The 21,765-nt window shown below is 40.3% G+C and overlaps 2 protein-coding genes across 2 annotated transcripts in view; one reads left to right on the top strand and one right to left on the bottom strand.

The window, feature by feature from the left end:
• Positions 1-21,765, bottom strand: part of ptger4b (prostaglandin E receptor 4 (subtype EP4) b) — a 221,384-nt gene that overhangs the window by 118,574 nt on the left and 81,045 nt on the right. The gene's annotated exons all lie outside the window — the stretch shown is intronic.
• lamc3 (laminin, gamma 3) overlaps positions 1-21,765 on the top strand; it is a 95,976-nt gene that overhangs the window by 35,861 nt on the left and 38,350 nt on the right. Inside the window, exons 10-12 of the mRNA XM_079581308.1 lie at positions 9,421-9,619; positions 15,973-16,082; positions 21,181-21,408. Coding sequence (XP_079437434.1) covers positions 9,421-9,619; positions 15,973-16,082; positions 21,181-21,408 — 537 coding nt within the window. The remainder of the gene's footprint in view (positions 1-9,420; positions 9,620-15,972; positions 16,083-21,180; positions 21,409-21,765) is intronic.

The following is a 21,765-nucleotide window of genomic DNA, read 5'->3' as shown; positions in this document are numbered from 1 at the left end:
ATGTGATATGTTTGGCGCAGTTTGAACTGTTGTTGCTTTTTTTTTTACTTGCTTTTGATTCACTTCTATTTCAATCTGGCATAGAGCAGTTTTCCAATAAGACATTTCTGTAAATTATAAATGATGTTACATATCCTGGCTATTTTTTGTCCTAGGAGAAGTACATAAAGGTTTAGGCACAACATAATGTTATATTACATTTTTGAGCACAATTTTTTTTACCAATAGGAATTATGGCATATTCGTAATGATACTGAGGAGTAATTCTTCATCAATTCCAAAATATTATACTTCCTTCTGTACATTGCTGTTCATTCACTACACATTAGCCCAAATGAAGCTGCTGTGATCTCAATAACTGCATGTATTACCGTGGTGTATGTTTTGAGCAGGAGCTGTCACAAAGGGAGAGGGTTCAATCATTTTCTCACCCATTTCTAAAAATATAAGCTAATGCTACAATGGACAAGCCGTCACACATTTCTGCTGACACTTTCCGAGCTCGGCTTGGCAATTGTGTCGGATACAAATTTCACATTCTTTCTGACGTTCTGGCTTGTGACACCTTTTTCTCGTCTTTCCCAACTTCTCATCCCACGTGTTTGGCTAAATCCAATCAGAATGTCACTCATGTTGTCATATGATGTTAAGTTTCCATAAAGCCTCATGAAGCGGCCTTGGCTCTGCACTCCGGGATGTCACGAGCATGGGTCACACACAGACACGGGCAGCGGGCTTATCTTTGAGAGCATGTGCAGGGGCCTCTTATGGATCTCAGACATCTGCTTGACAGTTGACACGCAGCATGGCTCCGGTCCCTGCGGCGATTCGACAGACTCAACACTTGAGTGCATCTGCCTGGCGCAATCATAGCAAGCATGTAGTACCTAAACAGTTGCTTTGACTGTCCTCCAAGAAACACTGTCACCACTCGAAAGCATTGGACAGTATGAAGGACTGTATATGAGGGATGTTCCCGGCGATGGCAGCTAACACAGAGGATTCACCATAGACATCTGTTCAGTTTTTACATTTACTGATGTATTTCAGTGTTAATTTTGACAACATATGTTAATTTAGTCTTAGTCTTTTCACTAAAATGTAATTTGATTTTAGTTTTTTTTTTAAATCTTTACTATTTTAGTCTAGTTTTATACGAGTAAAAGTTCATGTCAATTTAGTCGAGTTTGCATTTATAATATTCATTATAATCACATTGAATCTTGTTCCTCTGCTTCATGATGCTCCACATGAATAAAGCTCAGACCTGTTCATTTCTATATGATCTGAGGCTCTTTCAGACTGTTAATAGAAGTTTGGATGATTTTAGTCTCTCCTTTTCATTTTTATTAAGTCTTAGTCGATTAAAATATCTGGACATTTTAGTCATAGTTTTAGTCTCATGAAAAACGTTTGATTTAGTTTTAGTCCAATTGTAGTCATCAAAAATATCACTTTGACTAAAATTAAGACTAAATATTTAAGTTGACGAAATAAACACTGATGTATTTGGAAGGTTGACAGTAGCATTTTTCAGAAAAATAAAAACATATTACAAAAGAGTGCAGTTTTATTGATAAAAATAGTTTTGAATGTTCATATCTCGGTATCGATACGATAACGATATGTCTTTCAGCCCTAGTTTACAGCCACCCATTCACACTCTCATTCATGCACCAATGTATGCAGACACTGGAGGATGTCAAGCAGTGAAGGAGTCCAAAGAGGGTCAGTATCCACTACGCAGAGCAGGCTACCTGTCATTCAGCCCAAGAGGCAATTGCTAAGTGTCTTGCACAAGACAAGTGCTCCCATTTGGCCTTGACCTCCAAACTGCGGAGGTTTGAAAAGGGAAAGGTAAATAAAAGTGAAAGAGTTGTGAGAGGTTACATAGGGCCTAACCTCTAAAGGCAAAAGACGGAGAAATATGAGTGGCCACTGGACTCAGCTTCATACAGTGTGTTCAGCACAAGGGATGACGATATTCACTTTATTTAAAAGACTACTTAAGAGTGATTCATCATTCCCGTTTAAATTATGTAAAGATGAAATACCAACAAAAAACAAATAATAGTAATTTGCAAAACAACACACTAATTCACTAATTAATCAGTGAATCATAAGCACACATGTCCATATAGTAGACTGGTGACTGAGGATTCAATACAGTTCACAGGTATTTGTACATGGAAATGTCAAGTCATTCATCATTTATTGCATTTCCAACTGACTAAAATTAACTCACTAACAATGTTATTGATGTACTGGTAAACTTTGCCAGGCTGTTACAACCAAAATCCTCTGTTGACACTGATCAGAGGCAGTATGACACCTTTTCAATATCAGTCTCCAACATAGCTTGATTCAAGAGATGCCCAAGACAAAACTGGCTTCCTCCTCACCATGACTGAATGTAATTAGTATGCTGAGCAGTCTGCATGCATAAACTAGTGATTTCAGTGACTTTGTGGTAGCATGGTGGCCTTGAGATGGGTGTTTAGTTCACACACAGCGCCTGCAGGCATCACAGATTGGTGCTAGACAGTATGTCTTGACACCGTTGGGCCCGATTGAAAGGTTGAAGTTTGCTCTTACTTCTTTTGCCCAGAAATAGCCTGCAGTGGTCAATATTGGCATCTCACACGTTTTTGTGTTTTGTTTTGGAGTTGTTGTTTTTGTGTGTGTGTGTGTGTGTGCAAAAAAGACAGTAGTTTAGTGGACGGTGCCGCCGCTCCCTATACACTGATAACACGGCGCCGCACTGAGGCCCATGTGATGGAGTGGCATTGTGCAGTATTGGTACCGCCGTTCTAACGCAGCTGGCACAAGCACGGCCCGTATCCGATGAGAACGTTAAGAAAGAAGTTCTATAGAAATGTTGCCAGCACGAGCGATGATACAACACACGAAGGAATCTCTGTGCCCCGGTCATACAAACGTAGTATTCACCAGCAAACAGAACTTCAGATCCTGACAAAACTGTTACATCATGGAGTGTTCTCTGTGCTCGCAGCGGCAGGAGAGAAAGGAAAGAGGGGAAGGCGTGGGGAGAGAAGACATGTCTGAGCTGAAATGCGCCATGGCTGCAGGGGCAGAGCAGAGAAACTCAGGTTCTGGGGGGCACCAACTCCTAAACTGTACATCTGAACTAATTAGATTCACCAAATATCTTTTGTGTAGTTTTAAAGCTGTGTTTGATGTTAAGGAGCTGCTACACCTCCTACCCACAATGTTTTTGTTGTTGTTGTTTTTTTGGCGGGGCACACTATCAACATTTCTCCTTAGGGCCCCAAAATGGCTTGCAGCGGCCCTGTTAGTGGAGTTACATAGATTGTGCATTATTGTTTTAACAACAATATAGCTCGGTATTTATTTTGAGGGGTGCACAAAGACAGATTGGTCTGTGGTCCTGCATCTTTATATGTTTTTATCTAGATTATGTGATGTTGTGAAATTGAATCGAGCAGGATTCATATTTGTAAGTGTACGGCTGTGGGTTTCGTGTCTCAAACCTCAAACCTCATGGAATAAGATGAAGTTTTGTTTACAGGGATGCAATCTTAACTGTCGTCTTGTGAAATGAACTAGTTTTGTTTTGTGAACCTTCTACTGTGCGTTATGATTAATCTGTTTGGGATTACATTCTCCAGAGTCTAGCTTCTCTAACTACACCTCTGTTGCCACCTGTTAAAACAACAACAACAATAATGATAACACACATCCTTAAAAAAAAATAACCAGAGACTGTGCCGTAAAAATACAGGTTTCAGCAGAGAAATGGGAATTTTAGTACAAAGCGTCCTTCAGCAGTGAATATTACTGTAGCTTCGTCACACAGTAGTATTACTGGGCTCATTACCCACCGTGATGCTAAGAGTGTATTTCCTATTCATCATTTCAAACGTAATATTGCCTGGCTTTCGTTTTCGGTGAGTTTTGTGCATTACTCGTTATTACCGTGGACTGATCTCCAAATTGAAGCAAATTATGTATCTTATGTTGCACCCAAAATTGAGGATATACAGACGCATGCACTTGAATAAACTCACTGTAATGCAGATGATGAATTACTTTGTGTACTTTGTTCCATATGGGCATATCCAGGGGACAATGGTTTGTTAACTTAATAACTGTTAGCCTCCTGGTTTCTGCATGCTCAGGATTTCCCTATAAAAACAACAGGCCAGAATGAATGAGAGGAAGACAGATTAGCATGCATTGTCCCGACCAAATAAACCATGTTACCATGTGCTGTAGTATGTCCTTTTTCAAGCATCTCCTCAAGAGTTGTTGCTTTTTTGCCTAAGTCTTGGTTTTGAGTTGCAGATATCTAATGTAACACCTGCTCAGTCTCCCAGCAGCTCCCTCTAAAAGTCATTATGAATACATTTTATTTTGTATTAGGCTTCATGCTCTTTGCATTTATCGTATTTTCCGGACTATAAGTCGCTCCGGAGTATAAGTCGCACCAGACTAGGCAACTACCTGGACATGGAGGCGTAACTGCACCATTGACAAGCCTCTCCCAGCAGCACATTGTTCAAGCTCTCATTTGTGAACTCGCTCCTCTAGCTGTGGCCATCTACCTTTTACCCTACGATTGGCTTTTTTGTTTTCTTCTTTGCAGTAAGAGTAACCTCCGCTTTTCACAGGTCCCTCACAAGTTTCTCGCTCAATTCAAACTTTCTTTCTGCTGCTCGATTACCGTTTTTTAAATCTTCAATGGTTCAGGAGTAGCAGATCTTGGTACACAAGCCTAGAGCGCCCCCTAGCGCCTCTCAGTGTGTACTATATTTTGATACATAAGTCGCACCTGAGTGTAAGTCGCACCCCCAGCCAAACCATGGAAAAAGGGTAGAGTCTGGAAAATAGGGTAACTGTAAAGCCTCAGTATGCTGTGAAATATCCACACCAGGGGGTTCTCAAAGTCCCTTAACTAAATTGTGAGTGATAGCTTGTTGCTTCTTGTGGTTATAGACATCAGAAATGTAAAATGTAATTTGATTTCATTCATTCCATCATTCATTCTGATTATGTCTCTTATTGCTCACAATCAATGTTTTTATTCATTTTTTTCATGTATGAGTGTTTTGTTCATTCCTATAAGCTTGATTGGCGGTGTTCTGTTTGTTTTTATTGATTGCAAAGTCACAAATCTCTTCATACAAAGATGAATCCACAATTAGAAAATTTGTTGACTTCCATAGTTGTATTGTAAACTGAAATCAGCCATTCAGGTTTGTGAAAAGCTGCAGCTGCAATTTTGTGAAATCTTGAAACTAAACGCAAAACATAGGCCTGTTAGTTTTTCAGCAAACAAAGATAAACCGGACTTTTAAGCACTGTTAATGATGGGGCAAGTGAGTCTTCAGTATAATATCAGAAAAGACCTATAATCAAGATGCTCATCATTAACCATTTGTGACTTTTCAAAGTTTGTCAGATGTCTTTTCCTTTGCATTTTGCGGAGGAGAAATAGCTGCATAATAATTGTGCACACTTGATTCAGAGCGTGGACCTACTTTGACTTCACCTGGGACGCTCAAACAGCCTTTCAGTTTTACTCTGGAGTTTGAAAATGTGAAGAGAAAATAACAAACAAAAAACTCACGGTTGTAATAATTGTGCGTTTGAGCAGGAATGTGACCCCTCGAAACAGGCGTGACCTTTGAGTTTGAGCTGACTTCCATTTCACACATCAAGAATATCACTAAAATAGGTTTTTATCACTTAAAGAACACAGCCAGAGTCCACCCCATTCTGTTTCGGGCCAACACGGAGGCGCATATGCTGACATATGCTTTTTTTCTCACATCGTATTGACTACTTAAGTGCTTTACTTTTTGGTGTTCCCACAAAAGAGAACCTCAGGTTTACAGCTTTTACAAAATTCAGCAGCACTTCACAACAAGGAATGCGGGCTTTACATTATACAAGTTCTTTTAATGTTGTTGTTTTTTTATGCCTTAATGGTCCTTGACCATTATTTATTTTAGTCCATATTTATCTTGTATTTTTATTTATAGTGTTTTGATTGATTTCCACCCTTAAGACTTTCATCTTTAACAGTTTTACATTGTTTTTTATTTATTATTCTTAGATCCTCCCAACATTTCCTCTGAGGGAGCCATCTGCCCTGGGAGTGTGGGTTGGTTGTCTGTGGCTGCTGGGGTCCTGTCCGGTGGGTGCTCCCAGTGCAGATGGTGTTTTAAATGTGCACTTAGGTGTGTATGTGTTAGTGCGTGAGTGTTGATTGTAATGTCACGTGCACATCAAACGTGTTGGTCGCTTGTGGACACTTCAAGAAGAGGTGGCTGCGCAATTCTGAGAAAACCTCTGTGTTCTGCCCCTCACTCTGTTCCAGAGCACAAAGTTGTGAATGATTTTTCCCCCCCGAGTCTGGTTGTACTTTGATGACAGCAGAATAGTTTTATTACCGTCCTCTAGGGCTGCTCGATTATTGAAAAAATAATAATCACGATTATTTTTGTCATAATTGAAATCACGATTTTTCAAACGATTATTTGTTGCCTTTAAAAAAAAGTCTTTATTTTATTTATTTATTAATCAAAACACTATGATGATATTTTATGTTTTCTGGACGGTCATAAAAGTACAAATGATTTCCAGTACGCCTTGATTAAAGAGAGGTCCCTGTTTCACACCTGCCCCCTGCTGGCCGGCCCTCACACCTGCGCAAGCAAACTGAGCAGTGCGGCCTGATGACATAATCACACAGCGCCGTTTGTTTTTATGTCAGACAAAAGCATGAGCCATGGCACGTGAAAAGCGAAAGGAAAATAATCTCAGCGGCCTGAAATAACGCAAGTCTGCTTTGCAAAAAAAAAAAGGCCAAAAAATTATAATGATTAAAAAAAATAGAAAAAAAAATAATAATTCTAATAGATTTTTTGTGATTATGCTAATTTTGTAATCGTTTACTGTTGTAATCGAAATCGTAATCGAATTTCGATTAATTGCACAGCCCTACCGTCCTCCGCCAGGCCTGCCCGGCCTGGGAATCGTACAGCCTAAACATCCTTTCATTCGCTTTGGCCAATAATACAAGTGTGTTTGGAGTGTGCAGTGCCTGTCTGTCCAGAATCCTGATCAAATCATCTTTATAATCCCGTACGTTCTTGTGTCTTTTGTGGTCATAAGTTTATTGAAGCATATAATTCCTCCAATCTGAGGCATTTCACACGACCACAGGCTGCACGGTCCAAAACCAAAGCTTTTTCCTCCTCTTTTCAGACTGTGTTCCCGTTTGGCTTGTGTCTTTATGTTGTAGAAGAGGTGAGGTTGTTGCTCTAAGTTCATAGAGATGATCATCTGTGTCCTTTTGCCTGAATGAAATGAGTGGGTTGGACTCCACTTTCTCTTGTCCATGTAATGTGTTCACTCACTGTATAGAGCCGATACAATCGCTCTGACACCCTGATGCATTCAGGCTCTGACACCCTGATGCATTCAGGCTCTGACACCCTGATGCATTCAGGCTCTGACACCCTGATTGCATCTCTCTGTCCCGTGAATCCCTTGCACAGGTAATTATTTGCACATGTACGTGCCTTCACATTGACAAGGATTCTCTCTCACCTGACACTCTGGATGTGTGTGCACTATCGCTTTAGAGTTACCTGAAAATATGAAGGTGGGAGTTTGGTGGTTGTGTGGGTCAAGGGCAGCATCAGCATCACCTGCAAAAGTGAAAATATATGACTGCAAATGGGAGCTGACCCAACTTAAACTAGATCAAAGCGGCACAAAGAAGAAATATAAATGTAGCCACGCCTCTAGACAAACTGGAAGTCGGCAATATTAGTTCACAGCACAGATGGGAGTCTATTAACTGGCTTCTTGAACCATTACTGTCAGATACATTTGGCTTCCAAAGGCCAACCGTAATAATGGAGTAGATTGAGCCTCTTTTATCTAAATTATCTACAGAAATGACTTAAATCATTAAACAAAAGCAATAAAGTTTTGAAATTGAGATATTGTGAAATCTGAGTTTTCAGAATAGTGTAAAATCACAACGTAAATGTTCACATGAACTTTAATTGTATACAGTGAATAAACCTTATTCAATCATATTAGAAGTTTTAATTCAAATGGATTTAAATGTTGTGTCTCTGATGGAGTTGACAAAAATTAGAAATATTTTCAGGAATTATGTTTATGCTAATTTTGTGACATCATCCCTCATGTGTAGAGATGTGGGTCATCTGATTGGTGAAGTGACCACTCAACACTTATATAAACAGGTGTGTCTCTAACGCTCATGTCTGATGAAGGGCATGAAGCCCGAAACGTCACTCTTAATGGTTTAAGAAATAAATAGAAAATTGGGAGCTCTTACTGCTGTGCGAACCCTTGCTTTAAATCACTGTATTCTTATTTTGGATCCAGCATGCAGGTTTCACTGTCTTTGATATGCGTGCCTATTTCCTTTTAGCCAAATATCTTCAGGAAAACATACGTACAATGGACCTGTTACTTTACAAAACCGTGTAGTGACAACAATAAATTTAGTTGTTTTTTTTTTAAACCCGTAAAAAGAATCACAAATGTATTAACACTGGTTTGACGGATGAAAACACCGCTGCAAGAATAAATTATCACCCAAACACTGTTTCTTTTCAGATTAAAATGCACAGTAAACTAAAACGTAGCTGAAGAATGTATTAGCGTGGGCTGTGGATGTCGAAGGGGCACATCAAAGATGATCAAGGGTGCTGTTTTGACTGCCATTAGAAAAGCACAGACAATCTCACTGAATAATGCAATGGGCTGCTCTCCACACACAATCGCCCACTCCAGTCCATAGTCCTCGCCACCTCCAGAAGAGTTTGGCATGTACTTCACACACAATTAGACTCAGAAATAAGAGAGCAGTCAACCTGCCAGGCCTCTCTGTTATACACACCCCAAGTCGTTTTTGTTAAACATGAGAAGGACATATCATCCATTGAAAAATATTTGCACAATAAATAAATCACAACTAGATGATAAGAAACAAAAGCCACAGCTATAATGATTTATACCAGTGGGCCATTTTCAGTGGGTCACCAGACTTGCCCAAACTCACCATAGATAAGCCTTACTATGCATGAGGTTTTAATCAACAGATCTTTAATAGGAAATACTGCCCTTTGGTGTTATGCAGACTCAGGTGAATTTGAAAGATTAATATTGCATCACCCTATATAAGAAATGTACTATATGTAATATTGTACTTCTCAAAGTTTCATCGATAACTGTGTTTTCCGGTTTCCCTTCCCACAATCAAGTTCTGTCCATCTTGTTATAAAGAAGCAGAGACCACTAGGTGTTGATTACGGTCTCCAGGATCTTTCTCTCTGAATGCCAATGGAGTTGCCACGGTAATATTTCTGTGCTTTGATCTTTCTCCTCCAGAGAAGTTCCTGCGTGGCCAGCTCCACAGCTACGGTCAGCTTCTGATCATCAAATTTACCTCAGAAATGGCTGAGCTTCTGCCGGAGCAGGTCACGCTGACACTCCAAGGCTCTGGACTCACCCTCACCGCTGACCTCTCACCCGGTCCTGTGGTGGACCTGCCTCCAGGACTCACACCACGCAGCTCCTTCAAAGTCAGGTACATGGATGTGTTACGTCTCTACAACCCAAAGTACAAGCCTTGATCACATGATGTCTGTTTAAATGTTTCATTCATTCATTCACTTGGTATTCATTTGAAACCGTGGTTTTATTTACTATTTAACTGCTCCAATTCAAATTTGTATTTCTCTTTGGCTGCGGCTGAGATTTTCCTTTTTGCTCAATTTGTGTGACATTAAATACAGAGAACAATCTAATCATGAATATAGTTTGTACTTAATACCAGTGGATACATTAAAATGAGAATCATGTATCGTACCTGGTTTAATTATCAGTGCACAAATGTCCTACAATTCCGCCTTGACACATTTCTCAAAACCAAGACATTTGCAAAACAGCCCAAATTCATAAACTAGGTTTAATTTTCTCATAAACATAATCTCAGCAGCAGTTTCACTTCCAACACAGAATCCTCGTTTTGATGATCACAAAAAAGTTTTAATTACACATTAAAACATTTCCAGCTTACATGTACATTTATATATGAGCTGGGAAAGCATTTTTTTTTTTGCCCCAGTTACAGTGTTCCATTAGTTAAGTCACAAAAAATGAATGACGGTGAAACAAATACAAATCATTTAAGCTACGAAGTGAACAATGTGATTACCATATTTTCCGGAGTATACGACGCACCAGCCAAAATATGTCTAATGAAGAAAAAAAGGCTGAATACGCATACGGTTTGCTAACGTAACACATTGATGGTTAGCTACAGAGAGTATAAACAAACTAAACAGGTGTCTGGTATGTTAACGTCACATAAGCAGTTCAGATAACTAACATAAAGAACATACCAAACTCTCCATCTCACTCCAAATCACTAAATCCACTGAAATCTTCATCCTCAGTGTCACTTCTAAAATATCGCCTTGGCAACTACCAGGACACGGAGGCGTAACTGCACCGTTGACAAACCTCTCCCGGCCCGACCCGTTAGGGTCTCCCTTTGTTTCGGTCTGCCCAGCCAAATTTGGACAAAGACCGTGAAACATTTTGTTCTTCACCTGAACCACAGGTTTTATTCCCTCCCAATGTTCACATTCAAGTCCATCAGAGACGTGAGTGAACAGAAAGCCCGGACTTTAAGCCGTGAGTCTGTGGTGCAATATATATGGATATCAGTTACATTGTTGGATCACAATTTCATTAGATCTGACAAACCGTTGTCCAAGGCTTTGTAATGTAGAAAAAATGTTATATACACTGTATTTTCCAGACTATAAGTTGCACTTTGTTTTCATTCTTTGGCAGGGGCTGTGTCTTATACCCTGGAGTGACTATTATGTGATTTTGTTTTTAATTATTCAAGTATATAATATCACATGCCTCTAGAGGGCACTGCAGGCTAATCGAGCAGCAGAAAGAAAGTTTGGAGAGAGCGAGAAGCGGAGGTTACTCTTAGAGAAGAAAACAAAACAAAGCTAATCACGGGCTAAAAGCTCGAGCCACAGCTTGAGGAACGGGTTTGCAAATGAGAGCTTGAACAACGTGCTGCCGGGAGAGGCTTGTCAACGGTGCAGTTACGCCTCTGTGCCCTGGTAGTTGCCAAGGCGATATTTTAGAAGTGACACAGAGGATGAAGATTTCAATGGATTTAGTGATTTGGAGTGAGATGGAGAGTTTGGTATGTTCTTTATGCTATAGTTATTTGATCTGTTTATGTAATGTTAACCTACCAGACACCTATTTAGTTCGTTGTTAATGCTCCCTGTAGCTAACCATCAATGTGTCACGTTAGCATACCGTGCGCCTACTCAGCTTGTTGTTTTTTCTTCATTAGGCATATTTTGGCTGGTGCGTCTTATACTCCGGAGCGACTTACAGTCCGGAAATGTCTGGTTGCTCTTGTCTTGCATGCACGAAAACCTTCATTTCTCCCAGCAGCTTGTAATTTGTCTTGTATTCCGCTAATTCATGCATTATTTTATTTATCTGTGTGACGTTCAACAAAAAAGCTAACATTCAGGTAGACAATAATTACAGTCCAATGAATCAAAAAATCTGGACATTTCTTGACACAAACGGCTGACATTTGGAGATGAATCCAAATCCCTCCTCCAGAGCCAAAGCTTGTGTGGTGATGACTGACCAGTCTTTAACACCTGTGCACTGTTGAGCGTTACCGTCCACTTTTGCAATGGTCGAAATCCCGTCTCAAGCTCTGGAGTGGAGAAGGACATTATTGACATTCAGCAAGAGAGAGCAGCATGTCCTTTGCAATACGTTGCGGACCATTAGCTCAAAACATTACTGGGGAGCTCTCGTACTTGTGGGATCACATTTATCCACTTCAGCAACAACATAAAGCTGCTAAAAAGACTCCACAGGGCGGATGTGTGCTCCTGAAAGTAGTGGTATAGCTTATTGGGACTCAGAAGGGAGATGATTAAAGCATGAGTTTTGGAGAATGTGAGTGTCACGGTCCAGCCTGATAGGATTACAAATATAACAGTTTCTTTATAAGGGGAACAATAGACTTTATCAATCAGTCAAAGTTACGTTGTGTTGCATTTTTACAACAACACAACATAGACCAAAATTCTTCACAGAAACAATTTAAACAACCAAGACAACATAGTACTGTGAGCTGATGTCCTCTTGACCGAAAGCAAGTGTGTCCCAGGTGTTGAAAGCCAGCCTGAACAGATGTGTCTCCAACCTGGATATATAAAGGGACAGGTCAGTGAAAGCACGACTCACCTTCTCCAGCTTGTTGCGTAAGAAAAGCCCTTGTAAAAGGCGTTGCTGGAAAGCACTTGCTTTGACAAATGCACTGATTTGTTGCTTTGATATTTGGAAACTGCTCATATATCTTTAAATGTATATTGTTAGTTTTATGCATTTGTGAATGTGGAAAATGTGTGGGAAAATCTTGTTGCATTATTCAATAAAAATATGTCTCAAAGTACACAAAATGAGTGTATACCGGGCTGTGGTATGGGAACCCTTTGATCCCTCTGCAGACTGCATTTATGATAAGATAAGATAAGATAATCCTTTATTGATCTCACAAAAGAGAAATTCATGATTTATGATGGACAGTTAAATATTCTGATGTGTACATATGTAAACTAGGGCTGTGTGATATTGTAATATGCAAAATGGGTGTGTAAAATTGTGATAATGATGAAATCTTTACTGTTTTATTGCAGTATTTGATTTAATTTAAACACAATATAAGATACTGCATCGCATCACCTAATGTTGCAATATGTAGTAGTATGCCTGTAGTATGTGAGTGGGGAAGGGAGGGTTGGGTGGGCACACCAATTGTGTAATTATGTCCCATGTTTGTATGTTGATTTAAGCTTGAATGTTAAAATACAATAATTATAAAGAAGGAAAAAAGTACACTAAATTCAAAATATGTAAGCTATCTCTGGACTTAAAGGTGAGAATAGAAGGAAAAGAAACATATAAGCATATTCAACCGAACTTCGTAATCTTAGCTAAGCCACAATGTAAGTGGGTAGAGACACCTGTTCAGCTTAGCCATCCTCCTCCGGGACGTGTGTAGTGTCTTGTGTCTTGTGTTTCCTCTGATACCTCGTAAGTTCCAGGGCTTTCTCTGCTGTGTGCGCCAAGCTAATGAGTTTCCGTCATCCAAAGAGCAGAGCCAGCCAAAAGAGTCCCCAAAACCACTGGAGCTGAGGGACCTGTGCTATCATTAAGTGTTCCTCTGGAGAAGTTCTTTGCAAATCTCATTACTGTTTGCATGTACATGCACAGATGAACTTCCCTTTACCCTCTGGTGGTATTCTTTGAATTTTCCAAATATGCATCTAAAACATTCCTGAATCTGAATGCCTCTTGTAAGAGTGGCGCAAACACTCCATATGTCTGACAGCATATTATTGCAGCATTGGTAAATGTTATCCAGTTAAATGTGTTCCCATCATGAATGGGGGAAAAAACAACAAGGGAATTTGAGCAATAGGATTTATGAAAGGAGGAGGTGAGGGCTTCATGCAGAATCTGCTCTGTGACGTTTCCATCACGCTCCCCTGAAAGCAGCCACTGATATTTACATGCAGGGCATTTAAACGACATGGAACATTGTTAACAATACAGTCTTTGATTTATATTATCCGTATTATTAATTAGTTCCAGGGGTCTTGGATGTTTTGCATGGCAATTCTGTGGGTCGCCACATGAAACGTTTTGAAACCCCTAGTCTAGAGGAGTCGCATGGTTATGTTTTGTTGTCATATCCTGTTGAAGATTCACTTTAAAGTGTACTAAACTCTATGTTCTTCTATAGTGAGTCATGTTAACATGATGTTTCTGCTCTCATTAAGTGCTGTACAAGTACACATGCATTATTACTGTGCTTATCCCCACTCTCCACCTGCTTCTGTCCCTTCATATTTCATGTACATTCTCCTGCCTGCCTAAATCTGTATTTATTTATAGTTTGTGTCATTTCTGAGCCCAGTGGTGGGGCTGGGTGTTCCTCTCCTGATGATCTGCTCTGATCCTCAACAGAGCGGCTTAATTACAGCATGGCTCTTTGTGCTCTGCTTGGTGCTGATTAAAAGTGACACTAGGCTCCATAGGGAAAGCATGGCTGGGAGTTTGTTCACTTTCATGCACACATTGCTTATCGCTGTCTGACCAGCTCCATTACCATGGCTTTGAGACCCAGTTTGTAATTGCCTCTCTTTATTACTGCCTCCGTGTCAGGCCAGGGAACGGGGGCCCTCTGCATCACTGGAGAGCTGGTGTGGCAGCCTTGGAAGACACACACATATATCTTTTATGAGCAACTGTAAATGTGAATAGAAGGCAGAGGGGAGGCTCAAAAAGACATTTTAAAATAAATTTAGTGTCACGCTGAGAACATTTGCTCTATTAAAATGGAGCAATGTTGAGTCTGTCGAAGTTTGATATCCAGGCAAACAAAAGGATGTGGTGGAGCTTTTCTTTTGGAAAACTGCTTCACAGGCATTCATCAATTAAAGGGCTCCAACTATTTGTAAGTTACAGCTTTTGAGATTATTACTTGTTTACCTTAATGTAGTCCCTCTGGGGGTAATACAACCACCCTTTGCCAACTTTGACTGCACCGTTTCGGAGGCGCAATAACTGCGAGCCAGCGCCACTTTAGCAGCCAAGTTTGAGTGAAAAAAAATATCTCCATTGTGTAATTGGATGTACAATGTCCCTCTCTCCATTTGTCTTTTCTGTCAGTATAAACCGCAACATGCTACAGCATCTGCTGCGGCGCTTATGGCCTCTAGGGGCATGAGTTCTACTTTTAAGTGTAATAATTCTGCATAAGACCCAATGAGACCAAAGGTGTTTGTGCACTATGCATATATCTTTTTCTTTATCCCTTTCTTAATGCAAATTCCCCATTATTTTCCATCGTTCCATTATTTAAAAAATATTATGCAACAAGGATCTTGGCAGAAAGGCAACCCAATGGCAAGAAAGATAAAAGTCAAGGCAGCCACAGTGCGTTGATGAGTATGGATCGAAAAAGTAAATGTTAGGCTACTACAGCTTGAGAACACCTTAGCCCAGCACAGCCAACATATTCCTCAAGACACTGAGCCCCACGCGGTCAGGACATAAACATAGGAGTCAGGCCAGTGACTGCCATGGCCGACTGTTTACCACAGGTAGGCAAGAGCTAGAGGGATTGTACGAACAGCATTTACAATATAATTTACAATAAACAGAATACAAACGGTTACCTGTAAGCCGCCCATATGACTATGCTATGTTCCATGACTGCCTGGAAGAGGAACGGGCAGGCGGTAACAGTGAGAACAGTGAATGGGAAAACTAGAGCGGTGGACTGTTATAGTTTATGACTGGCGCCACCTAGGGGCAACTCCAGCCTGCTACATGTGAATGACTTATCTGCTCTGCAACAAAAAGGGGCGCAGTGCTAACCTGTATTTGGCAGAGACTTCACTGTAGGCCATGCGGTATACAGTATATGTCCCTTCACGCTTGGGATTGCTCCTTTTGGGTTATTAACTTGATAGAAAGGGCACATTTCCTAACATAACATGAACGAAATGGAGCTGACACAGCACGTGCCACATAGAGATAGAAGAGTGTGTGATACCTGCAGGACAACGGGCAGATGTCAGCGGTGCACAGCCTCCTGCAGCAGATGGCAAAGCTCAATGATCAAGACCTCCTGTTTTTGTTCGAGTCAGCGCATTTACATTGTGGCCCATTGTGGAGCAGACACCTTAAAACGCGAGCATATGGCCAAGGCTGTTACTTACATTTACCGCACTTTAATTACTGTATAAAACTGACGTGCATTTTGATGAGGTGAGGTTGACCTTATGCATGTTTTCTACTTTGCAGGCTCCATGAACATGAGACCAGATTTACACCATCGCTGTCTTCATTCAACTTTCAACTTCTGCTGAGCAACTTGACCGTGCTCAAGATTAACAATGCAGGTGGACACAACTGTAAGTACTCCTAAAACACTCTCCTGCTTTACTCAACACAACAATAAACAATATTGCATTGTTTTGAGCCATTATCTGCACTGAGTTGTTTAAGTGTTCAATGCTTTTTTCATTGGCTTTTCTTCTGCCAGTAGGGGCTTTATCAGGGCCCTGACCAAAGCAATGAAGTGTTGTGTTGAGGTGCTGCTGTATCCCCGGTTACTTTTGTGTTTAACTGTATCAGAGTGTGTGGCAAAATTAAAGAGACTATAAGGAGTTTAAAAATGTTAAAATTAAGTAATTTCCTCCCCCTACATGTTCCAGCCATGTCCTAATGTGTAGAATAAGCTCAGACCTGTTCACCACAACTGCCTCTAAAATCCTGCACTGTCAGTCAGAAAGGTGTTAACTCGGGTCCAAAGTGCCTTCATGCACAAGCTTAATATAGAAGGTGCAGTAATGTGTATGACCGTAGGTGGCAGTAGTGAGTATAAAATGGCCAACTTGCATCTACTCCCTTAAAGGTTTTAACGCAACAAAATAATTTCAGAATTGTCAAAATAAAGAGATCTCTCTTGTGCTCTTCAGTCCTTGAACCTGTGCGGCCTTACTGTGGGGGTTATTTTGACACAGTGGACCCTGAGATCTTGATAATGAGGTTTCAAAACTGGGTGGGAATCTGTTGTTTTGCCCTAAACGGATTCAAGTCCAATCCGGAGGACAGGACATACTTTTTTGAACTTGGGACCTGTGTCTTAGACAAAGTGGCAGTGATCTGTGGGGTTGCCCAAAGGGTAGCTCCTGAGAGCCCTCTTATACATGCTCAGTCATTGGTCAGCTGTGTGTCCTACTACGTGTAGAGGTATGGGCTTTGACTGCACTTTGCTCCAGTCTATAAAAAGCCATCACCTTCCTCCGCTTCTCCCCTCACCTGACCTCCCGACCCCCTGACGTCAGGCACTTGTATGTCACTATTATATCCTTTATATATGACCATGAATATGGGGAATGTGAAGTGAATGTACTCCATGCACACCATGAGCACGGCTGTGGCTTCTGAAAGAGCCAGTGGGACTGTATTGTTTATCGTTTCAATGTCATTAATCTGTAATTGTGTCCTGGATGAAAACATCTGAATTCCAAGGAGATATTAAACCATGGTCTATTTAGAACGTTTAACTGTATCTACAGTCCTACATTAATATGTGAATACATTACCCTTTAGTAAGGGGGTAGTAATTAGTATTGTGTTTAATGAAGGCTAAAAAAAAGTATTGCTACATACTGTAATGTTCTCTGAGCCTTTGCTTGATCTTTTTTTTTTCAATTTGGACCTCAGTGAGTTTAATTCAGGAGCTTTTACCCAGGGCCTGATTAGTAAGCCAGGTAAATGCGATAATTAATATGTGATATATTGCACCTGATTTACCATTAGAAACGGTGTGTATTAATAGTGTCACAAATCTGATTGGTACATAAGTTTACTGCTTAGGCAGAAGATGTGCAAATCTGCTGCTGTCGTATGAGCACCTTTGAGAGCTTGCAGTGATTTCTATGGCAACCTTTAATTTACACCTTCAATCCCAGTGTACGCCACAGCCTTTATGATTGGCCAAATCCGCTGCAGCTACCATATGTGACAACATGACACGTATCATGAGAGCGTCTCAATAGTTTTATGTGCTTCAATAATAAAAATTGGCAGCACAAAGGTCATAAATTGTGCAGCTGCTAAAACTGTGTCATTTGAACCGAGGAAGAGGGAAATTCATAACAGTAACCTGTTTTAAAACCTCAATCTGTTTCTTCTTTTGCTTTGTTGGAAAGAGCAGGATCTAAGAACTTAGGGCCTAAACTGTTCTGTTTTCTGTTCCATGAAAATAAAACAGCTGGTCAAAATGACCATATTATCATACATTCACTTTCAAAACTTAAAACAGTTTACTGCTGGCTATATCAGTACAAAATCAGAACCAATTAATCATTATCAATAGCTTAATAAACTCCTAGTGTGTTAAGTTTATTGCTAATGCACTTCTGCAACTGCCCATTGAATGAAATGACAGTCCTCCCCAGCAGCTCTGATACAGGATTGATGGAGAGAGCACATGCAGCGTGACGTAAAATTAAATATTTTTAATTTAAATGGGAAAAGGGTTCATTTTCTACGAAATCATTTTAATTGCCCATTCTCCCCTGCTGAATGGGCTAATGGAATTGCTCGGATGGAGGAAGAGGAGAGAGGTGTTAAAGGGTTGAAGCCAGAGCGAGGAGAAGTACAGACGTGACTACTGATCGTCCCTCTGAGGTGCAAATGAACCGGTTTCATCAGCACTCAAGCAATAGCTCTTCTGCTCTAGTTAGAAGTCAAGGTCCATCCTCACTCCAGTTCAGCCACTCTCCCACTCTTTCAGCCGGCTCTCTCTGTATGCCACATTGCTACCGTTTTGTTGCCTCTTCAATTAAATATTATATTATTAGCATATGATGTTTTTTGGTTGTTGTTTTTTTAAATAAAATTAGGATTTAGCAAAGCATTTTACTGACCTTTCCCTGGTTTGACCTCTTTGTGATGTTCATTTTTTTACTTCCCTATTGGACATGGGCCCAGGAGGATGATTTTCTTTGCAACCTACTCTACCAAAAAATCTCAGTTCTTTCATTGAATTATGTAATTCTCCCACTCACTCCTCTATCCACCTGGATGCCTGAAAAGTCCTGTTTCATTGAATTATAATTTGGCAGTTGTCCTAGTGACTGTGAGTAATCTTTAGCACCTGTGCACTCTGTATTACCACTTCACCATCTTAGGAGTTACCAACTTTGGCCCTGGAGAAGTGATCTGCCATCTTCTATATCACAACATGTCCAGCTGTCTCGATTTATTAAGGGAATCAATACTATTCGATACTTAAATGAGATTTGAGAGCTTTTTTCTGGCTTTTTGGGATCATCTTTGACACACATACAACTATGATTCATTTGTTAAATTCATATTTAACAAATGAATCATAGCCAGAGGATATATTGACCTGAAACAACTTCAAAATGCGACTGCGGCTGGATGACGGGCGGAGAAAAAAGTCTGAAGTCTTGGGATCATGCAGCATCTCATTTCAAGTATATTCTGAAGAAAACTCATTTAGCCCCTGCTCTGTTTCCTTTACTCCAGCAACATCATTCTTTATGAACAAAAACTCCTATTTGTTTGTCTGAGATCAAATATTTCCTTTGAATCATGAGTTTGTTAAACACTGTATTTTATTTCATATATTTTATCGTTGGTCATAAAGACAAAAAATGCATATAAATACAATTACAATTCATTACAATTACTAATTAAAAGTACTTTCTTTCCAATATGGCTTTGGCTTTGCAATGATATTTTCTTTATTGAAAGCATGTAGGCTAAAGCAGAGAGGATAGCACAGGGGTGGCACAGAGCACTATGAGGCCACCAGCACCTCCCTCAAGTGAACGAGACAGCTGCAGTCCAGTACTGTTCAAACAGATTCAACTGATCATAAAATCAGGAGACTAAACACATTAGATTCATTCAGTAGAAAAAACACATGCAGCAGGCCTACACTAAGAAAAAATCTGCGAGTCTGTGAAAGTTGAATTAGTTTGGATTCGTCATTTAGACTTTTTAATATGAAAGAATAGCAGAACCAACCACATGCAAACAAGCCTTGAAATGGCTCCCTGTCGGCCTTACAAAATAAAAGTAGCAGGCTTTGTGCCTTTGTGCAATCACAGACTGCACTCCTTGGCTTATTATAAAACAAGTTATACTATTAAAGGTGCACTGTGCAACTTTTTAACTTTAACTTTTCAACTTTTTTTAACTTTAACTTTTCAACTTTAAAAAAAAAAAGGTTCATATTAATACGCAGTGTTAGGTTAACGCATTACAAAAGTATCGAGTTACACAAATACTGTATATTACTTTTTTTCAGTAACTAAGGAATATAACATATTACTTATACAAAAAACGGGAATATACACAAAACTCAAAGAATATTGACATATGCCATACTAGCATGGAGAACAGACTGAGGAGAACAAGCTGAGGAGAAGAGAACTCTCAGAGGACTTCAGAACTCAAATCGTAATAAAACATAAACGACATCAAGGTTACAAGTCTGTCTCCAGAGGTCTTAATGTTCCTTTGCCCAAAAAGGATTGAAAACAAAAATTGATGACTATTTTTTTTCCATCTTGCAATGCAGGATAATCAATAATAAAAAAAACAACTTCTAAAGAAATCCAGGCAAATGCAGGCTCACTGTGCATCGATTTCAGGGGTTCCAACACTTTTGTCCACGACTGTTTATGTGTGGGTGTATATGGTATTCTTATTATGCAATATACTAAATGAATAGCTGAATATTGCCTACATTCTGACCTGGATATTTAATCTGTTTGCTCTGTATTATTCAGTAAATGTAGACTTGCATAAATCCTCTGTGGTTTACTATTCTGTGTACCTATCTGCCTGTCTGTCTTTCCCCGCCTGCCTCCATCTCTTCTGAGAGCGCAGCCTCGGTGATGAAGCAGGAACAAAAGTAATTTAGTGTTTGCGAGGCTGTGGTTTGGAGAGTGGCGGTTTAGGGGGATTCGGTTCAGGATGGGCCAGGCCACATCACTATTCATGAGAGTGGAATGTCGAAACCCCATTGGAGCTGCACGTCTGACTTACCTCCGCCAAGCCTCTTGTCTTTTTTTCTTCCTTTTGTCTTGCTCTGGTGCAGTGATTTATTCATTTGCTACATCAAAGATCCCCCCGGTGACGAGCGGACGTGTGTGGGCACATGTGGCATGCCAATGTGTGCGTGCAGGCGAGCATTAAGTGTGGCATTTATTATCTGGTGGGCGGGTAAATGTGTTATTGCCGTCCATCGTTGAGAGAAAAGGGGAGACGGCAAACTGTAAACACTGCCCAGTGCTCTGATGAGACGGGGAAAGAGGGGCAGAGTCAAACATTCCAACAAGCTGCTGCGTACAGTTTACAAATACCCACCATTTTAATGAAAGACAAGTGCATTCAAAGCATGTGAGGGGATGAGTTTGACCGTGTGCATACTTCAGTGTGATAAAGGCTGCATTCTCATTGCAGACACATCTCAGCTAGCCGGTGTGAGTCTGGCCTCAGCGTCCATCTCTACTGATGCAGAGAGTCCCCCTGCCCCATGGGTGGAGTTCTGTTCCTGTCCTGTTGGCTTCATGGGCCAGTTCTGTGAGCAGTGTTCCCCAGGGTTCACCCGGGAGCAGCCTGGCAGAGGACCACTTTCAGCATGTGTTCCCTGCAACTGCCACCATCATGGAACATGTCACCCAGAGACTGGTAAGTAGAGGTTAGACTAGATGTTAATAATGTCAAAATTGTTGTGAGGAAGATAGAGAACATAATGCAGCGTATCAATTATGTTATCAAGGACAAGAGGCCTAACAAAAGCCACAAGAACATTTGGTGTAATCTTTAAAAATGGAGGTATAAAGTGGTATTTCTGCGCTTGCAATTTACTGTGAAACAAATTAACCTGAACTTTTTTCTAATTTCCTAAAAAAAAAAAAAATCAGGAATTCCAATTGCTGCTAAACATTGCTAATTGTGGTGGTCCATGTATTTCCCCTCAACTTTCACATCACAATCATAATTTATTTTGTATTAATGCTTAGGTTTAGGTTTTCTGTACCTTTT

The sequence above is a fragment of the Gobius niger genome (assembly GCF_951799975.1).
Source record: "Gobius niger genome assembly, chromosome: 2".
NCBI classification, from domain to species: domain Eukaryota; kingdom Metazoa; phylum Chordata; class Actinopteri; order Gobiiformes; family Gobiidae; genus Gobius; species Gobius niger.
The sequence above is the reverse complement of the archived record's forward strand: the minus strand, read 5'-3'. Positions and strand labels throughout refer to the sequence as shown.